The sequence below is a fragment of the Monodelphis domestica genome, chromosome 1 (genome assembly GCF_027887165.1).
Source record: "Monodelphis domestica isolate mMonDom1 chromosome 1, mMonDom1.pri, whole genome shotgun sequence".
Taxonomy (NCBI): Eukaryota; Metazoa; Chordata; class Mammalia; order Didelphimorphia; family Didelphidae; genus Monodelphis; species Monodelphis domestica.
The window spans coordinates 419,961,226-419,980,547 of record NC_077227.1 but is presented as its reverse complement, the minus strand read 5'-3'; the positions used below and the strand labels follow the sequence as shown (position 1 = coordinate 419,980,547).

The 19,322-nt window shown below is 37.2% G+C and overlaps 1 protein-coding gene across 5 annotated transcripts in view; it reads left to right on the top strand.

Moving 5' to 3' along the window:
- The window catches only part of CDK5RAP2 (CDK5 regulatory subunit associated protein 2), a 176,403-nt gene extending 158,820 nt beyond the window's left edge, over nucleotides 1-17,583 (top strand). For all 5 annotated transcript variants that reach the window (XM_007474549.3, XM_007474550.3, XM_007474552.3 and 2 more), the window contains 6 exons: nucleotides 5,807-5,884; nucleotides 6,321-6,580; nucleotides 8,293-8,436; nucleotides 11,945-12,071; nucleotides 16,746-16,792; nucleotides 17,484-17,583. In XM_007474549.3, coding sequence (XP_007474611.2) covers nucleotides 5,807-5,884; nucleotides 6,321-6,580; nucleotides 8,293-8,436; nucleotides 11,945-12,071; nucleotides 16,746-16,792; nucleotides 17,484-17,540 — 713 coding nt within the window. In that variant the 3' untranslated portion in view covers nucleotides 17,541-17,583. The remainder of the gene's footprint in view (nucleotides 1-5,806; nucleotides 5,885-6,320; nucleotides 6,581-8,292; nucleotides 8,437-11,944; nucleotides 12,072-16,745; nucleotides 16,793-17,483) is intronic.
- The last annotated feature ends 1,739 nt before the right edge of the window (nucleotides 17,584-19,322 follow it).

Sequence of the window (19,322 nt, the reverse complement as noted above, 5' to 3'; positions counted from 1 at the left end):
AGGTTCTTACTTTTAAAAATTCCAACATGACTCTTTAAGGTAGGTAAAAAGCCTAACAGAAGGAGGTTTGGATTTTAGTCCCAGTCTTGTCCCTCTGTGAACTTCAGGTCATTCTAATCTCTGTGTCTCCATTTCTTCATTTTGGGAAACTTGATTTCTAGTAAAGTTAAGTTGGTTGTGTGATCAAAGCAAACAGTATAAGCACTTTACATTTTTAAAAGTCCTTTGCCTCTGTTATCTCTTTTGATCTTCACAAGCACACTGTTCACTTTACCAACGAAGAGAGAGGCCCAGAGAGATTAAGTGACTAGACCATTAGAACCTTCTTCTGATTACCAGCTGGTTGCTTTTCTCACTACATCATGCTTGGAGCAAAGGATAATTTTATAACAGAATTGTACAAATGGGGAAATCCCTCCAAGCCTCTCAGACTAGGATTCCTTTGTGAACTGTGCTGTGGTCAAAGAGCCCATATTTCCCAGTACTAGGCCTGATCTTCCCATGCTCTAAGTTTTGCCCTTTGGGAGTTTGTTTTCTTGCCTTCTACTTTCCCTATTTGAATGCCTACCCTATGAGAGCTGGCAATAGTGAGTTTCAGAGTTTCCAGCTGTTAGTTGCAAAATACTACAGATTTTGCATGTGATGGAAACTAGGTTAAGCTTCCATAAATTTGGTTTAGCTGAAGGCTATTTACTCTAACATCTGTATATCAAGGGTAGCATTTGCTACAGTTGCCACTGTGTTTCCTAAGAACAATCAGTGAACACACTATGTAATCCATTTCTAGCCTTATATCCTTGAGGCATATTTTATCTTTATTTGCATCTCTGTCAGACAGTAATGGTGGAGCCACTCCAGTTGGAGAGAAGTTTAGTAAACCATTTACATACATACTGGGCCTAGAGTACCTAATACAGAACTTTCTAGATTTCATATAAAGCCCAGGGAATTATCTGTCAAGGTTATATTCTTGTGTCACTTAGTTGTTCTGTGTTGTATGACACGGGATTTAAATTCAGATCATATCTAGAGATGGGCTTCCTTCTTAGCACTGTCATTTTCTTCAGAGAATATTAAGAATGGGAAGAATTGGGCCATAGAATGTTAGAGGTGGCATAGAACATAGAACACATAATATTAGAATGTAGAATGTTAGAACTGAAAGGCAGTCTAGAATATACAATCTTAGAAAATAGCATGCTATTATTAGAAAGACATTAGAGATCATTTAGTACAACCTCTCTTTTCATAGAAGGACCTGAAAACAAGAGTTAAATGGCTATTTTTTTCATGCATTATTTGATTTTCAAAATACTCTTGGAAGGTGGATAGTACTTTTCTCTGTTTTGCAAATGGTGAAATAAGTTAAGAGAAATAAAGTGATTTAGTGAAAGTTATACAAGTAGTAATTGATAAAATAGAGACTGGAAGTGCAAGGTCTTTTGATACTCAATTCACTTCCCGTTCTTATTAAAAAACTTTGAGTTGTTTTGGTTTATTTATTTGGTGGGGGGGACCACAGCCACTTAACATTCCATGGAACCCTTGCTCACAACAAAAACTGTTTAAGCACAACTCAGTAACACAGAAAATTTGTGATGTTCTGAACCTCTCAGCCTTGAGGATGCAAGTGTATTTTGTCATTTGTCCTCTGGAACCAAGATTGGTAACTGCATTTAATGAGTATAGAATCCTTTTGGTGTTGTTTTCATTAATGTTTTGGTTGTCATTGTATATTTTCTTCTTATTTTGTTTTCTGTATTCTGTATCAATTCATATGTCTTCTTGTGTTCATTTTTTATACCGTAATTTTCCATTCCATTCATGCATCTTAACTCATTCACTTTCCAGTCAAGGGCATCCCTGCCTCCCTCCCTGCCTGCCTCCCTCCCTCTCCCCCTCTTCCCTCCCTCCCTCCCTCCCTCCCTCTCTCCCTGCCTCCCTACCCCTTCCTTCCTTCCTTCCTTCCTTCCTTCCTTCCTTCCTTCCTTCCTTCCTTCCTTCCTTCCTTCCTTCCTTCCTGCCTGCCTGCCTGCCTTCCTTCCTTCCTTCCTTCCTTCCTTCCTTCCTTCCTTCCTTCCTTCCTTTATCATTGAAAGTGCTGCTGTGAGTGTCTTGGTATCTATAAATTTTAGGTAAGTTGCTGGATTTGAACTGGTGGAAGGAGAACAGAGACCTCTCATACCATTCCGTCTTCCCATCCCTTCTAGTGAAATCAGAGATCTGGACAAAAAAAAAACCAAACCTCAGTCATTTTAATTTGGTTTTCTTTTAGTGATTTGGAGCACTTTTTTCTATGGTTGTTGAGAGTCTGCATTTCCTTTAAAAAAAAAAACTGCTCACATTATTTGACAACTTTGATGAATGACTCTTTTGGTCTTATAACTTTTGTCTCAATTCCCTGTATGTCTTTGCTATGAGGCTTTTATCAAAGATGTTTGATGGAAAGATTTTATTTCTCCCACACAGTTTTCCTTCTAGCTATTTTCATTTTAGTTGTGCAAAAGCTTTTAAATTTCATACAAAGTGTTCCTAAAAATTTAGTGCAGTTTTAAGCAATTAAAACTTATGACTGCACTAAGACTTTTGAAACACCTTTTATAATGGAAGTAGTCTTTTTTTTTTGGGCTTTTCTGATAAGAATTATGTATGTCTTCCTTTTTTTCTTGTGAATCAACCCTAGCTCTGAAAAATAATTCTCCCTGTTCTAATTTTATTATTTTTTTTATGAAGTCACCTTTTTTATTTAGATTGCTTATTCATTTGGAGCATAGTATTGGCATGTGGTGCAAGATACTGGCCAAAAACTATTTTCTGTCAGTCTGCTTTCCAGACTTCAGAGGATCATAGATTTATAGTTAGAAGGAATCTTATAAGCCTTCAAGTTCTTCATTTTACAGATAAAGAGCCTGAGGCCCAGAGAGGTTAAATAACTTCCTCAGGGTTGCACAACTAATAAATATCTGAAGTGAGATTTGAAACAGATCTTTTGACTCCAAATCTAGTACTGCTTTTTGTTGTACTATACTGCCATGGAGTAGTTCTTGTGGAATCACTAAGTGTTTGAAAGCTGGGATATTCTATTAGGTTGTTTCTATAGGTCTTACTTGTCTAGTCCTATAATACCTTCTCTTCTCACTTCTCTGTATTCTCTCCTCAAGGCTCTGCTACTTGTATCTGTTTGACCTTAGAGAAGTTACTTCTCTGTTAGCCTCAGTATCCTCATTTGTAAATTGAAGGGGATTTGGATAAGGTGATTTGTAAGGTCCTATCCATGATGATAATAAAAAGGTCACCTCCTTTCCAGTTTTGGTAAGGTCTGGATTTAGGCTTTACTACTGAAAAATATGTTGAGAATATCTTTAAAATTAATATGACTTAAGATATTCTCCTACCAAAACATGTAAGTAAAATTTGGGCAGCTGTGAGTTAGAATTAAAGCGTTGTCTGGCAGCAGGGTTTCTTCTTTTAGAGGCATTTTTGAAATTTGTATTTATGTATGCCACTTTTTAAAGTTCATATTTAAAGGCCACTGGCTGCCCATCCTTCTCAGCAGCTGCTATGTGTTTTCCAAAAAAGTAAATGACTTCTTTAATAGGCTGGCACCATATAATTCTGACATCTCAGTAAAGCTATTCAACTGGGGCAATATAGCTCATTTTTCTCTTTTCCTTTAATCAAATCAATCCTTTCATTCCTCTGATACTAAAGGATAGCACCATAATAGGGGTTACAGATCCACACCTGCCAATTAATGGCCATTTGAACTTGTGCAAATCATTTCACTTTTCTGAGCCCCCACCTTTAAAATGGGGATCCCTTTTTCCCCTGCTATGAAGATCAGATGACTTCATTAGCTTCTTCTCAGTTCTCCACCTTAAGATCTCTACAACATTCAACACTGTGGATGGTCATCTCTTTTGAGATAGTTTCTTCTTTAGGTTCTTGTATCTCTGCTCTTGTGAATTCTTCTTAACTGTCCAATCCCTTCCTTCTAGGTCTCCTAGCTGAATCGTCATCTAAGTCATGTGTATTAATTGTGTGTTGTATCCTAAGGCTCTTCCAGGGGTGCTGTTTTCCTTGGTGATCTTATCATTTTCCATGGGTTCAGTTACCATGCAGATGATTATTAAGTCTAAATATCCAACCCTATCCTCTCTTCTAAGCTCTAGTTCCATACCACCAACTGCCTTTTAAACATTTAGAAGTGGTTGTCCTGTTAGCTTCTCACACTCAACAGGTCCAAAACAGAAATCATTTTTCCTTCCAAATCTTTTTCCTTTCAAATTTTGCTATTATTGGTAGCACCCCTATCCTCTTGACAAGTGTGTAGTGTTGAATACCTTATTCAGTTTGAACCCACATATCCAATGTCTTGCCAAATCTTGTTTATATCTTCACAAAATCTTCTGCATACATCCCCGTCTTTCCACTCACATAGCCATCTCCTTAGTGAGTCACCTTTTTTGCCTAGACTATTGTAATAATATTCTAATTGGTTATCCCACTTCAAATCTCTCTTTATTCTACATCTGCTTCCACATCTTAGCTGCCAAAATTACCTTTTAAAAGTTTTTCCAATGAACAAAAATCAGTTTTCTCTCTCTTAGCACTATCCTCCCATTAAAAACAAAACAAAACAAAACAAAATCTCCACAACATCAACAAGTCCCTGTATTGACCAAGTCTTATGCTTTATCAATCAGGATTCTTAGGTCTTTTAAAGTTGTTTTCCCAGTTCTGCTCACTTTATTGCATTAGTTCATACAAGTCTTCCCAGATTTCTCTGCAACCCTCCCTTTCATGATTTGTTATGGCAGACAAAATAGTACCTATTACATTCATATACCACAACTCATTCACCTTTTCCCTAGTTGATGAATATTCCCTTAGTTTCCAGTTCTTTACCATAAAAATGAGCTGGCATAACTATTTGTACTTATGAGTACTTTTCCTTTTTCCCCCCTTTGTAGTATAGACCTTATATTGGTACTGTGGGGCCAAAGGGTATGCACAGTTTGGTAATTTTGAGGGCATGGTCTCATTGTTTTCCAGAATGGCTGGACCAATTCATAACTCATTTTAAGATATATGAATGTGCCTCATTTCCTACAGGCCCTTCAATGTTTGCCAAAGCAATTTTCTGAAAGCACAGGTTTGATCAACTACCTTAGGATACTCAGTAAATTCCAGTGGCTTCCTATTATCTCTAGAATTAGATTTCTCTATTTGGCTTTTTAAAAAGCCTATTGCAACCTGATCCCTTTCTCCTTTTCTAGCCTTGGGCTTTATATCCCATCATGTATTAGATCTAGCACACAATTATACTTGCTGTTCCTCACCCAGGATATTCCATTTCTGATAGTCATGTTTTTTTCATGGATTCCCAGAAGGCTCTCTTTCCTCACCTCCATCTTTTAGTTTCCTTGGGATCTTTCAAGACTCAACTTAAATCCTACCTGCTTCAGGCCTTTTCCTGTGCCCCCATCTTCTAGTGCCTTTCTTTTGAGATTACTTTCCATTTTCTCTACATATATTTTGTAAGTGCCTAGTTATTGTTTGTCTCCATCTTTAGATTGTAAGCTTCTTGAAGGCAAGGACATGTTTTGCTTTCCTTTCTATTCCTAGTATTTAGCATATTGTCACACACAAAGTAAGCACTTAAATGCTTGTTTATGAAATTGCATTGTAAACTGTAATGCCCGATATAAAGGCTAAGTATTAGATTAAGTTTTTATACTTAAGTCTTATAATAAAATGCCAGCTTCAAATTAATTTCTCTTTCCTTTCATTTTGGGTTTCACAGTTGATAAAGAACCCTCCACAGAAGACAAAGAACGATGTGAGCTGTCAGATCACAGTTTGGGACTGCTGCCCAAATCAGGTACTTCATTGATTCCGACATTTGTTGAGCACTTATGTGCTGGACCCTGTTTTAGGGAAGATACACAGTTCTAAAAGGAGTCTAATAGGAAAAATAAGACCTGTATGTAAAAAATTATAAATACAAGGCAGAATAATAAATGTTGTAAAGATTCAGAATAGAGTGATAGCACTCTAGTTGGAAATTGGGGAAAGCTTCATGGAGTCAGGTTCCATTAGAGCTTGGTAGGATTTCAGCTAATGGTTGTAGGGAGTCATCCTTGAGAAATGGTGTAACCTGAAAATTGAAAAGCACTGGGCTTTTTCCTTTCCTAAATCTAAGAATATTCAGAATTCCATCTTTGCTTTAGGAGCTAAAAATGCTATTGTAAATTTAGTGAAAAAAATACGCCCCTTTCTGAAAGCAAGATATTAGAATATACATTTCTCTACTTCAGAAAAGACAGAAGTATCTGGAGGGGACATGGACAGTTCTTCCTGCTGTAGCAGCAGCTCCACAAACAGTACACCCTGCTCTCCCCGCCTAGTTCCTGGTCATCGAATGTGGGCCAACAAGAGTGGACGTCACATTCTGGGGTTGATTGAAGACTATAATGCTTTATGTAAGCAAATTTGTGAAGGCCAGAAGCTACTTTCAGAAATGGAAGCTTATCTTCAAGCCATTTCTGGCCCCCACGACCAGGAAAATGGATTAAAGGTAAAAAGATTATTAATGTTGAAGGGAAAAAAAAGATCCAATTAGTTAGATTTAGACCATTTATGGATTATATATGAATACTTAAGAAGTCATAGACACTGGCACAGGATCAACTTCTGATGCTGCATGTGTGTGAACTTCTTTTTCAAATCTGTTCCGAATTACAGTAATCCTTTTACAGTACTCAGATGATTTTCTTTTTTAGCCATTATATTTGTTGAATAGAGCCTCATTGCATCAGACTGAATTTCTCCCCTTTTCTTTCCCCCAATCACCATAAACCCCGCTTTGTGGCCTTGAAATCTCAGCCTCTTCTGGTCTTCTATTTCTTCCCTTCTAAAATGAGGTTAGATACTGCATGCCTCCAAGGAAGAAGTACATATTTCAGATGCATACTGTTTAACTTGTGTTTCTGGAAGATAGACTCAGTGCACACCAGCCTTGCAGATAGATTAAAAACAAAACCCCTTAAGTCTTCACTGTACTAACCTAGGTGTTAGGCTTAATCTCTCTTAGCATAGCACTACTCCTAGCTTTACATTTTTGGTTCATATTAGCAAATTATTTTAGTTGCTTATAATATAGGTTCTCTTAGACCTCTGGGCTACTATTAATTTGCCTAGGTGATATAAATAGAGGCTGTTCCCTAAGATTATAATATACTACTTTAGCATCTTAGTGATTTTTTTTTTTTGGCCTGCCTATTCTCTGGGTCTGCAAGCCCATTCAGTGAGTTGCTCACCAAAACTTCCTTATGAAAAGTTGCACTATCTTGTTTGTCTTTTTATTTTGAGAATTTATGGTGCACTTTACAATTTTTGAAATAGCTTCCCATGTATCTGTGCAACTATAGATAAGTTCATAGGATTTAGAAGTAGAAAAGACATTAGAGATAATCTGGTCCAAATATATCACTTTTTAGATGATAAACCTGAGACTGAGTATCTGAGCCAGGATTTGAACCCAGATTTTTAATTTCTAAGTCTATTGCCTTTTCATCTGTACTTTGCTGCTTTCTCATTTTATACAGGGACCCTCCCTTCCCCCTTTCCCCCCACCCCCCCACCACCAAGAGGCCCAAAGAGGGTTTCTCTTGCTTCACTAGTGAAAAGGCAAGATTTCAAGCCACTTAACCACTTATTTTAAACTGGCAGAAGACATCAGTTTAGCAAGACATGTCCTGCTGGTACAGGAGGGCATCTCTGTGTGTCTTTTGCTGTCTCTTGTGTTTTTTCACATCAGGGCCATTTTTTTCCTGTTTTGTCAGCAGAGAGAAATATATTTTATGACTCCCTGATAGTCATTCCAACATTAAATAGAACAGTTTAAAAGGGTCTGCTAAAGAAGGATACATCTACATTGCTTAAATTAATGTCTGGCATCATTTGACTTTCAAATTGCCTGCCATGAAATGCAAATGAAGAAGACAAGGCTTGCCAAGTATTTTCCTCATGTCCTAGTAAATACAGTAAATGCAACTAGTTATTAATCACAATTATTGATTTGGTTTAAATCCCCCCAAATTCTTCTATAATGTATAATTCAGTAGTCTTTAAAGCCCATAAATTAGGAAGCTTCTCCTGGCACCGTGCTCTTCTTCATCATATTAAACACCAATATCACAGCACAAGGATTTATACCACTAATTAAAGCTTACATTTTCATAATCTTTTCAGGACAAAATATAACATGTTTCTAATCCTACAATATAGGTTTCAGACCAGGCGCCTCTGAATCGTTTTTCTGACAGTGTTAATACAGCACAGCAGATATTAGAAGAGGCAGCTCGTTTATTGAAGCTTCTCTGGAGAGTTTCCCTTCCCATAAAGGGCCACTGTCCTACTCACTCTAATCAGGTATGCAATTTTATGCACTGACAAAGACAAACATTTTTAAAGAGAAAAGTGTCTTTTTTAAAAATACAAAATGTATTCAATACATCTGTGAAATGCATGGTCAGTGTGGGGAGACTGAGCTCTGGTCAAGTTTCAGAATCTCTTGGTATATAACAGGTAAGGCAAAAATCCTTCTATTCATTTGTTCAACTCTTTACTAAACACCACTAGTATTAGTTTTGTGAGGGTGTACAGAGAAGCATATGATGCATTCTTTTTTGTCAAGGGCTTTCCATATAAGGATTCTTGAGGCCTGTCCACAAATAGCTGCTATATAGGGCAGTATATGTTAAACAGTAGAAGCAAAAAGTGAATTGAGTGTGCCTAGAGTGGTTTCAGGGAGGAGACACTAAGTTAAATCTTACAGGATGGTTAAACTTCAAATGATTGGAGAGTAGTCGGGCATTATTAGTATCTCACATTCTCTTAACTACTCACCAACCAGCTTTGCCCCAGAGATTCCTTGTAATTGATAACAGTGGCCCCATCTCATAGAAGAACATCATTACTCTTTAGAATGGCAACCTGAAGATTGGAGACTTTGACATTTAAGACCCTCCCTAGATTGTCCACAGCCTACTACCTAGTTTTATCTATTTCCAAAGTTGTCTTTAGACGCATTCGTCTACACACTATCCCTTGAACATATCCCCACATTATCCTACAGAGTACCTGTCTTAGAGATAGTACCAAGCACAGGTTGGTGATTAAAGAACATTTTTGGCACTATGTAGTATGGGCCCTACATACAATATAAGCCTCAGTGTTGATGGCATTATCACATGGCTATTAGTTGAGAATCCTGTTAACTGAAAAAGACCTGTATTAGTCATTTAGTACTCAGCATTTGCTTTTTTTTTTGTGGTTATCTTTTCATATGTAACTACCCTTTGGCCCTTTAAAAGCATAGACCATATCTTATTCATTTTTTTATATATACTAGATGCTCAGTAAATATTTAATTGAGTGATTTTGCCATTAAATTTGTCATCCATGAATTTATTGAAATCCTTTAATCTGTTTACATACTTGACTTGTATCATCTGTTTCTGTAATGAGTTGTTTACTACTCATTCTGTGAAGTAGGACCTCATTTATTTAAAATTTTACCTTTCTCAAAATTTAAGGTTGTTTTTTTTTCTGGTTTTCTGGAGTTTGACAAATAAACATATGGTTGCCCTTATCCTAGGTCTTCAGCCTGTTCTTACCCTATTAAAGAGTCGTCCTTTTAGTCTCTCATCCTGTCCCTTCTGTTATCCCATTGACCATTTGGGCTACCTTTATCTGGATTTTTTTCTTTTAGTTTTCATTTCCATTCTGCTAAGTTTTGTTTAGAATATACTTAAAATATGGTCCTGACCTTATTGGGCAGGACAACCTATATCTGTAGTAGAAAATGTACATTGGTAGAGATCTCAGCTTCTTTCGGAGCACTAACCTGAAGAAGAAAGAAATAGCTCTCAACTTTGTTGGTTTGAAAGGTTTTTTTTCTCCAGGTTTTGGGATCTTGCCAAATACTAGATAGAGAAGAATTTTACCATGTTATTAGAATTATTTTAATGTAAAAATCTTTGGCTATCCCTTAAACTTCTAAAATGTAGCAAAAACTATTGTGAAGAATATAGTATTTAAAGGTGAAAGTTATGTATGAAGCCATTAGCCACTCCTTCTGCGGTCTTGAGATTTCCCTAATGTCTTTGAAATCCCTTTAGAGGAATTAAGAACTCTTTAAGCGCAGGGCAGTACATAAGTGATACTGTCTACTGACAGTGAAATTGTGTCCTTCAATAGAAGCAACACAGCCCGTGTTTTGAGTAGGTAGGGATGGGCCTCAGAATTAATTTGCAATAAACAACTTACCACCAAGGCACTTTGTGAGGTAGTGAACTATTGAGAGACTAACCTGTAATATTTCTTTGGAACTTTTAGATACTAGCTTGCTTCTAACTTGCATACTTTGAAGCCTCATGAAATATCAGTTTTTTGGATTGATTATGGAGGAAAAAAGTAATTTTTTAGATCTTCCTACCTTAATGATTGAATTATTGTTCACTTAAAGAATGCATATTTAATTTCTTCCAAAAAAGCTGTTCTGTCTCGGAGCATTCTAGGTTTGGAAGGAACTCTGTATAGAGAGCACCCCCGACTTCAGTGGGAAAATTCATTTAAACCATTCCAGTTAAGTGCCTTGTTTTTACCCCTCAAAAGGTCTCCCACTCTCCCTGTTCCAATTGTTGAACTTTTCATTTTCATCTCTTAGGGTGCAGCTTCTTTGGACCTTAAATATTTTTCTATACTTAGTGAAGATATTGCTTGCCTACTATGTATCTACTAACCCAGCAATCTTTAACCATTCCTGGTAGGCATCATTTTCATTCTGATCGATTCTTCCCCTCTCTTCCCCAGGGAGGAACTATGCATAGCTAAGAAGCTCCTAAGAATACTCTGCAGTCTTTGGCATACTCAGACCCCATATTTAATATTAAATTGGCTTTAAAAAAACCCTTGCCTTCTGCCTTATAAATATTGGTTCTAAGACAGGAGAGTGATAATGACTAGACAATTGAGGTTAAGTGACTTGCCCAAGGTCATATAGCCAGGAAGCATCTGAATCCAGATTTGAACCCAGGTCCTTCTGGCTCTAGGCCAGGCTCTATCTACCAAACCATCTATCTGCCCCTTAAGTTGACTTCTAACAGTCTTGTCTTCTATGTATGGGCACTGAGGCTTAAATTGTGAAGAGCGTTAGGCTCAGCCAATGCCCTCTTTAAATACAGGAGGATACTGAAGCCTGATGGATGAAGTGACTTGCCTGGGGCCACAAATTTAGTAAATGTTGAAGCCAGGACAATAACCTAAGCCTTCTGATCTCAGCGCTGTTAATACTACATGATGACTCCCCTCATAGCCCATTCAGAGGCATAAAACAGTCACAGAGATTTGTCTTTTCAAGAAACAAGTTGTTGTTTTTTGCTATGCAATGGTACTTCTGAATATAACTAATTAGATCTTTGCTTTTAATATTGCTTAGTGTTTTATTTTCTTGCAGCAAAGCCATCCTTAGGATTGTGGAGGGCTGCCTAAAATCCCATTCAGAACATAACCCAAATTTCAAATGCTATTTGAATGCCAAAAAACATACCTGCTTCCTCCAGGAGAAGCTGTGGTCCCAATGAATAGTCTCTACTTTAGAATATTGGTTTTCAGTGTCCTGGGCCACCATTCATAAATGCGTGTTATCTGAAAGGGTAGCCAGAATGATTATTTTCTGGTGCCATTTTTGAGGACATTCAGAGGTTAATGTGAAAATCATGCAAGATAGGAAATGTAGGTTATCACGGGAAGGGACAAAAAAAGGATAATTGCTATTGTAGTTAATATTCTTCATCAGGTATCTTGTTCTATGCTGACACTAACAGACCATTGGACCCTAAAAAAGAGGTCAACAATATCTTTATTTCCTCTCTAGATTGCTGAAATGAAAGCTGAAATCAGCCGACTGCACAAGAAAGTTTCTGAGCAAGAGAAGAAGCTATTTAGTACAGCTAGACATTTACAGCTGAGGAAACACCAGGAAAAAGTCATCTTCGATCAGCGTACGTAAAAGTTTACACTCAGATAACTTGCAGTCTTTCCTATTTATTTATAAACTGTGTCTTGGCTTTGTACTTTGGGGCAAGCTGTTTTTGACTCCTGCTTTTGTTGAAATTGTATTAAGGTCTTTTAATCATCAAATCTTATATGTCATGGTATTTGCAAAGATTAGGTGCCATGTCAGTGGTGTTTATTATGTTCATTCCTATCGTCAGCACAATGGCCTTCTGAAGCTGCTCCGCATTAACTGTGCCATTTCTTCTATCTTAGGAAAATTGCTGACTAAGGTGCCCCTCACCCCATCCCTCCCCTTAGGCCATTATTTCAGCATTTTCTCAGTTAGAGATGTGATCCTGCCTCATGCCTGAGTCCTAATAAAGTCAAAAGTTTCTTGGCCACTTCTGAGGAGCACAAGATGGAGTTTATTTTTGAGTAGGAGCATTGCCTCTGGAAAGTGTATGAAAAGAGCAATTCATGAGACTGGCAGGATTTGAACTAGAAAAAGGGGAAGCTTGTTAAATCCCCCAATTGCCAGTGACCCTTGTGAATAGAAACATGTAGCATAATTTCTTGGAGAAGCCCAGCCAGGGAATAGAAATTTAAGTATTTCTTCCTTCCTTTTTCAGCCATTTTAGGCTAAGGAGGGGTTGAACTGGTAACAGTAAGAACACTTTACATTTATGCAATCCTTTCTAATCTCTTGGTTTCAAGAATACCAGTGGAGACCTGCAGGTTTAGGGACTGGCCCTTATTCACACCCAGATCATTAAAGACTAGAAGAAAAGATTCATATTTACTAATTCACTGCTTTTTCCTTAGGCCATATTATTTCCTATAGAGGGAGGTAACCTTGAATTCCAATGGAAATTTGTATAGTTCATACAAATAATCTGTCTGAGTGATCCAAGCCATAATCTTTTCCTCTGCTAGAAAATAGCTGAAAGGAACTTTTGAGGTTATCTAGTATAGGTGAAAAAATTTAAAGATAAATTTAAAGCTAAGAGACAGTCTCCCCTAGGTGTCTCAGTAGATAAAGAGCCAAGCCTGGAGATGGGAAGGTCCTGGGTTCAAATCTAGTCTCAGACACATCCTAACTGTGTGATCCTGGGCAAGTCACTTAACCCTAATTGCCTAATTCTTACTGCTCTTCTGTCTTGGAACTAATACTTAATATTAATTCTAAGATAGAAGATAAAGGTTTAAAAAAAGAGAGAGAAAGATGGAGTGACTCATTCAAGATCATATATAGGTAGCATGTAATAGATCCAGGTTTGACCGAGTTCTTTGCATTTTGCCTCATTGGGTACCCTGATTTGGCGGATGAGAAAACTGAGACCCCCAGAGAGGGAGTGACTGTTCAGGGTTACAGAATGAGTAGGTATTCCCCATATACCTTACCTAAGTAAATATCTCTTAAGTAGATTGTGATATATTTAAATGAAGGCTCCCTTTGAATTTGCTTTTCAATTCCCACATTCAGTGGATGCCTTAAGATATAAAAATAAAAGTAAATAACAGGATTTGGCAATGAATAGAGTTAGCTTCATCAGGATGGTGTTTGGTGTCTGTACCCCCGAATTTTCCTGAACTGGCTTCTGGTGACTCTATAGTTGAGTCATTACTTAGGAATATCTTGGCAGTCTCAAGAAACAATTAATCTAGAAATGGAAATTTGATAGACCCTAGCACTTGGTATAAAATACTACCATCAATCAATCAGTAAGCATTTATTAAGCCTTTATTATGTGCCAGGCACTATGCTAAGCACTGAAAGGTAACCACGTGAAGAAGTGCAAATGAGAGACGGTTGTCAGAACTTAAATTATATTTTAAAATGTGACTTATTTCATCAGCTGTTCTAATTCTGTAGATTTTGGGGGGAGTTGAGCCAAACCTTTTGGGAATCTGACTGCGCTGTGGGAAAAGTGCTTGATTTTGAGTCCTGACATTACCGCTCATGTGTGTGATTTTGGACAAGTCACTTAATAAGACTTGTCATTTATACACTACTTAAAGGTTTTCTTCACAACAACCTTTGTGGTAGGTAGAACAAGTATTGTTCCCTATTTTACAGAGGAGGAAACTTGCTCAAAGAGGTTGCAACTTGTCCTATGTCATATAGGAATAAATGACAAGGCTGATGGGAGCTGAAGTCTTCTGATTCCCATGTCTAGTGCTTATTTTACTAGGCCACACTATTCCAATAATTTCATATATGAAAATCAGGGTAACAATACTTGTACTAATGGCTTCCCAAGTTTTTTATGAAGGAATGCTTTACAGAAATGAGCCATATAAAAAAGCAAGAGCAAAACATTTCAATCCATATTTTCTCCTCTTCCTTGTGAAGCACTCAAGGTATCTAGATGTTTTGATTTTTTTCTTCTTCAGTTTTGGCCATATAGCTCCATGGGAGTGGCAGAATTCTGTCCCCATTTTTCCTCATTAGGATTGCCTTGAGTATTTGATGACATACGTTTTGGGGTTTGTAATAATTGATTTTAACTTCTTTAGCATTCTGGTAGAGGGATGGAAGAAAGGGATGGGAAGCTTATCAAAAATGACTTTATTGCATTAAAATCTTATCTTGCTCAGTGAAAAAATGCCTACACCCTCCCCCAAACATAGAATTCAAACAGGCTTTGAAATCGTCTGATGAAAAGTGCTATTGGGCAAGAAACAGCCACTCATATTTGTTTATCAAGCTCAGCATTCTGCCCTTGTATTGAATAAGCCATTTAAAGGGTGGAATTTAATTTGGTGAGTTCATTCCAACCTTGGGCTTTGTTAGCAGAGCATACAGTTACATTTAAGCCATATTCTGGGCCATGTTTAGCATCTGGAGGAATTCAAAGCAAGGAGAGTTTTCCCAGGTCTTACCCAGCAGTTTTGGAATTGCCTCTAAACTGCATCTCTACTTAAATACTTCTTTTTGAGGCTTGTAGCAGGATTGGTGAAGTGCAGGAAACTGTTATTATATCATTCATGCTAATCTTCTAATTTGGTTTTGACAAAGAAATAGAAAAAAAAATCTAATATCTTTTCAGTTCTTCCTACAAGGTTCTTATAGGCCCAACAGTTTATGGAATCCAACTAGTAATCTATATACACCCAAGAATAGAGGAAAATTCTTTGAAATCATATGCTCCAACCTTACTCATTTTTTTGAAGAGGAATGTAAGGCTATGGTCCCAAAGATAATGAGTTGTAGAACTTGAAGTAAACCTAGGTTTGACTCCCTTAAATTTAGTGCAGTACCTCTCTGTTTCTGGAGATGCGTCATATGGTAGAAATATAGAAATCTTTGGGCCATAATTCTGAGCTGAAGATCCAAACTTGAATTGTGGAATATTAAAGCTAGAGATCTTACCACACCCAATTTGTGATATGACCCCATATAGATGTTCAACAGTATGTTGTGTAGATTTTTGACAGCTTACTAGCCTAAGTCATTGACACAGCAGAACATATAGAGGATGTTAAGAAACATGCAATGGTCTTTGATAACAAGGGATTAAAACATTTGCTATAAAGTCCTCAAAGTTCAGGACAAGGTTAATTATCACACTATCAGAATAACTGTCAGAATAACCTTCTTGGCCACAGTACTCTGGGAGCCTATAGTGGCATAAATCTTTAAAGGATCATATACCTGAAGAAAACAAGGCTGTTTTCTTACTATCTAATGAGGCCAGCTTTACACTCTCCACTCTCAATGAACCTAGCTTCTTCTGCATGTGTTTCAGTTATCCCTAGAAACTACACAGACTTAAAGAAAGATTTTATTCCTCCAACAGAACTTCTTAATATATTTAGTTGTTATAAATATTCTAATATATCAAACTATATCCTTTCTAATACTATGGTTAATATTCTATTATAATTGATATCTTATAAGCAGTTTACTAACAGGGTCTAACTATCTAAAAACTATAATTGCTATCTAAAGGATTATACATAATCACTTGGTTTATGATCAATAATATAAAGGCAATATAAAACAATTTTCCTTTCACCTGGAACACCAAAAAGAGGGTTATATATGGAGTCAGACGACCTTGGTTCAAATCTTGCCTCAGACACTTAGGGTCCTATATTGAAAACTGGAAAGGAATTTAGAGATCATCTGGTCCAGCCTTCTCATATATAGGTCAACAAACTGAGGCTCAGAGAGGTTAAGTTATTTATCAGGTCATAAAAGTAAATTTGGCATTTGAATTTGGGACCCCCAATTTTGAGTTCATCACTCAATCCACAGGCATGTCACCTATACCCTAAGAGCCTTAGTTTCTTCATCTGTAAGTGGAGATAATAATATTTCTACTACTTAACTTCACAAAGTTGTTCCAAGAAAAGTATTTTGAAACATCAAATAAATGTTCAGAGTTCTTGTGTCTGAGCTTTTTTCCTATACAAGCATGTGTGTATCCTGTAAGGAAGTGGCAGCTTGAGAGTCAGTTCCCAGAGGTTGTCCCAGAGGTTGAAATGGTTTCATTCCATATTGTCCAAGAGGAAGGGGCAAAGACATTCATTCTGGAGCTTTACCTGGGCCTTTTTTTGGGGAGTAGGCAGTGTCTAGAAGTTTCTTTTCTGCCAACTACTTTTATCATAAGGGGTGACATTAAATGAATTCCTGAACATTATATGAAATTAATTTTCCATTTTTCTCTTTCTAGTGGTTTTAACCCATGAAATCCTGAGGAAGGCTAGAGGAAACCTTGAGGTAAAGTAAAATTTCTAAATATCCTACAATTAAAGGAGAATGAAAAAAGTTTTAAAGTGTACCCACAAATACAAACTCTTCTTCTACTAAAGTCCTTCTCATTGTATTGTGGAAGTGATGCTGGATTCTTGAAAGCTATGCATTCAAAGTGATGAATGAAGTTTTTGGCTAGTTACTTTTCTAAGACAGAGAAATTGGGATCTCTGTCAATATAGCAAGTATCTATACCAGCAAATCACTAGTCCTCAAAATATTGAAGTATATATATATATATATGTGTGTGTGTGTGTATGTGTGTGTGTGTGTATTTAAAATTAAATTAGAACTGCCATACCTTTATGAAAAGACAAAAGGTAAGTTTCATACTAGTTTCTTTCTTAGCCATCATGTTTTATTAAAGCGAGTGATCCTTATTCCCTGAGATACTCTCTTCTTAGATTCCCATAGTACTTTCCATATCCTTCCTTTCCCTCATATTTCTCCACAGCTTGGGAACAGAATGAGCTTATTGCATTTTAGGCTTAACTGGTCTTTTTTAATTTGGAAGAAGCTGAGCATCCTCATCTCTACTTTTATTACATTTAAAATATCTGAAATTGTATGTAAAGGAATTGAGTATAATCATAAGAAGCTATGAAATTTGCTAAGGTCCTTAACTGAGGCACTCTCAAAAGTTTCCTTTTCTTTTCAGCTTAAACCAGGGGGGCCATCTCCGGGAACAACCAGTTCCTGCGCATCAGAATCCTGAAGGACAACTTGTGCTAATAAATGCATTAGTCTCCCTACTGTGATCATTTGCAGACTACTTGTCTTTGTTTTAAGCATAAGATCTCTCATATGAATGGAAAGAGTTTGAACAGCCCCTGAGAAGTAGATGTAAATATATACACACCCCCCTCCACACCTCCCCCCACCCCCCCCCCCCAACACACACACACACATACATATCTGATATGGTGGAATAGCCTTTAGATTCTGAGGTCTTGGATTTAAATCCCAACTGCTATTTCCTACCTGTGTGAGTAGGCCTAGAAAAAAAGGAGTCTTCATTCCTTTTCTCTAGGCCTATTTCCTCTGTAAAATGAGGGAGTTAGATTAGATGATTCTCTGAAGTCCCTTCCAGTTCATAGTCCTGTTTTATATCTTGTAAAAACGATGCTTGATTTGGGGGAATCATTCATCATGGATGGTACTATAGGGTTTTGAACAGCGTTTTGAACAGAGTACAGTTTCTGGGTCTCAGCTAAAGAGTATCCATGAACTTATAAAATCAAGTTTGAATTTCCAATCTGCGAAAACCAAAGTTGGAAAAAGGACCTTCTAGAGTAGTCCTTTTTGTGTGATTGCATTTGGCCATAGGCTTCTGTTAAAGTTCATGTAATAAGATTTTTTACCATACTTTTCCATCTGCTCAACAATCTTCCACTGATATAATTTGAAGATGCAAATTAAATAATGCTTTTATTTAAACTTGTTTATGCAGTTATTTGATGTGGAACATCTAAACCAGAAGCCAAAATCTGAGTTGCAAGAGGTCAAAGAGTTTTGTAATTATTAAGGCAATATCCCTTGCATCTGCAATGAAAATCACTTAAAATCAGTATTTGAATAAGTCCTCTTATCTACTATTAGTTGAACTGGCGCTTAGTTCCTGGAAAGAAAAATTCTGCCTTACCCTTTTCTGGTTTTAAAAGCCTTCATGGTACTGGGGTCAGGGCCCTGATGGTAACTGGCCAGTCCTTGCCTAGGGGGGAGCCTGGGTCTTATTTTTCTAATAAATTACTTGGGGGAGATTTCACTGACAAAATGAACAAACAAACTAAATAAATTATATCCAACTTAGGAACTGCAGTTTCCTCATCTATAAAAAGGTAAGGCTTGACTCTGATTTTGGAGATCTATATAACTCTAATAGCAGCATGGTATAAAATCAGTACGTTATACATTGACTAAATAGATCTGGTTTCATGCCCCTTCTTATTCTTGAGCTGTACGACCATGGGCAGGTCATTTAACCTCTCTAAGCCTCATTTTCCCCAAACCATAATGGGGAAAGTGTTCTTTGCATTACCTACCTCACAGGGTTGTTGTGTGAAATCACTTTATAAATCTTAAAGCAGTATAGAAATTTGATTTGCTGTAATTTAAGTTTTTATTCTGGTATCCAATAATCCTATACTCAGCTTCTGACAAAGAAATATATTTGTTTCGGCGGGAAGGAGGGGAGAGTGTACAGCCAAACTGTGTCCTAGTAACAAATAGAATAATAAGATGAACTTTGCTGCCTGCCTCTTGGATTTTGTTTGAGAGGGCTTTTAGTCCAAGTCAGGCTGTAGACTATCTTGGGGCTCTCTCTCAGGTATAGGAGTGGCTATTACAAAGTGTTCCTTCTGTAGGGGCAGCCAGTAGGGCTGGCAGTCATCCACCAGGGCTATAGTGATTTTCTCCTGTGCCAGTTCTGGATTTTCAGAACCTATACTTCATAATAAGCAGTGTGACTCCTCAGTGTCATCACCATGCCTTAGATTTG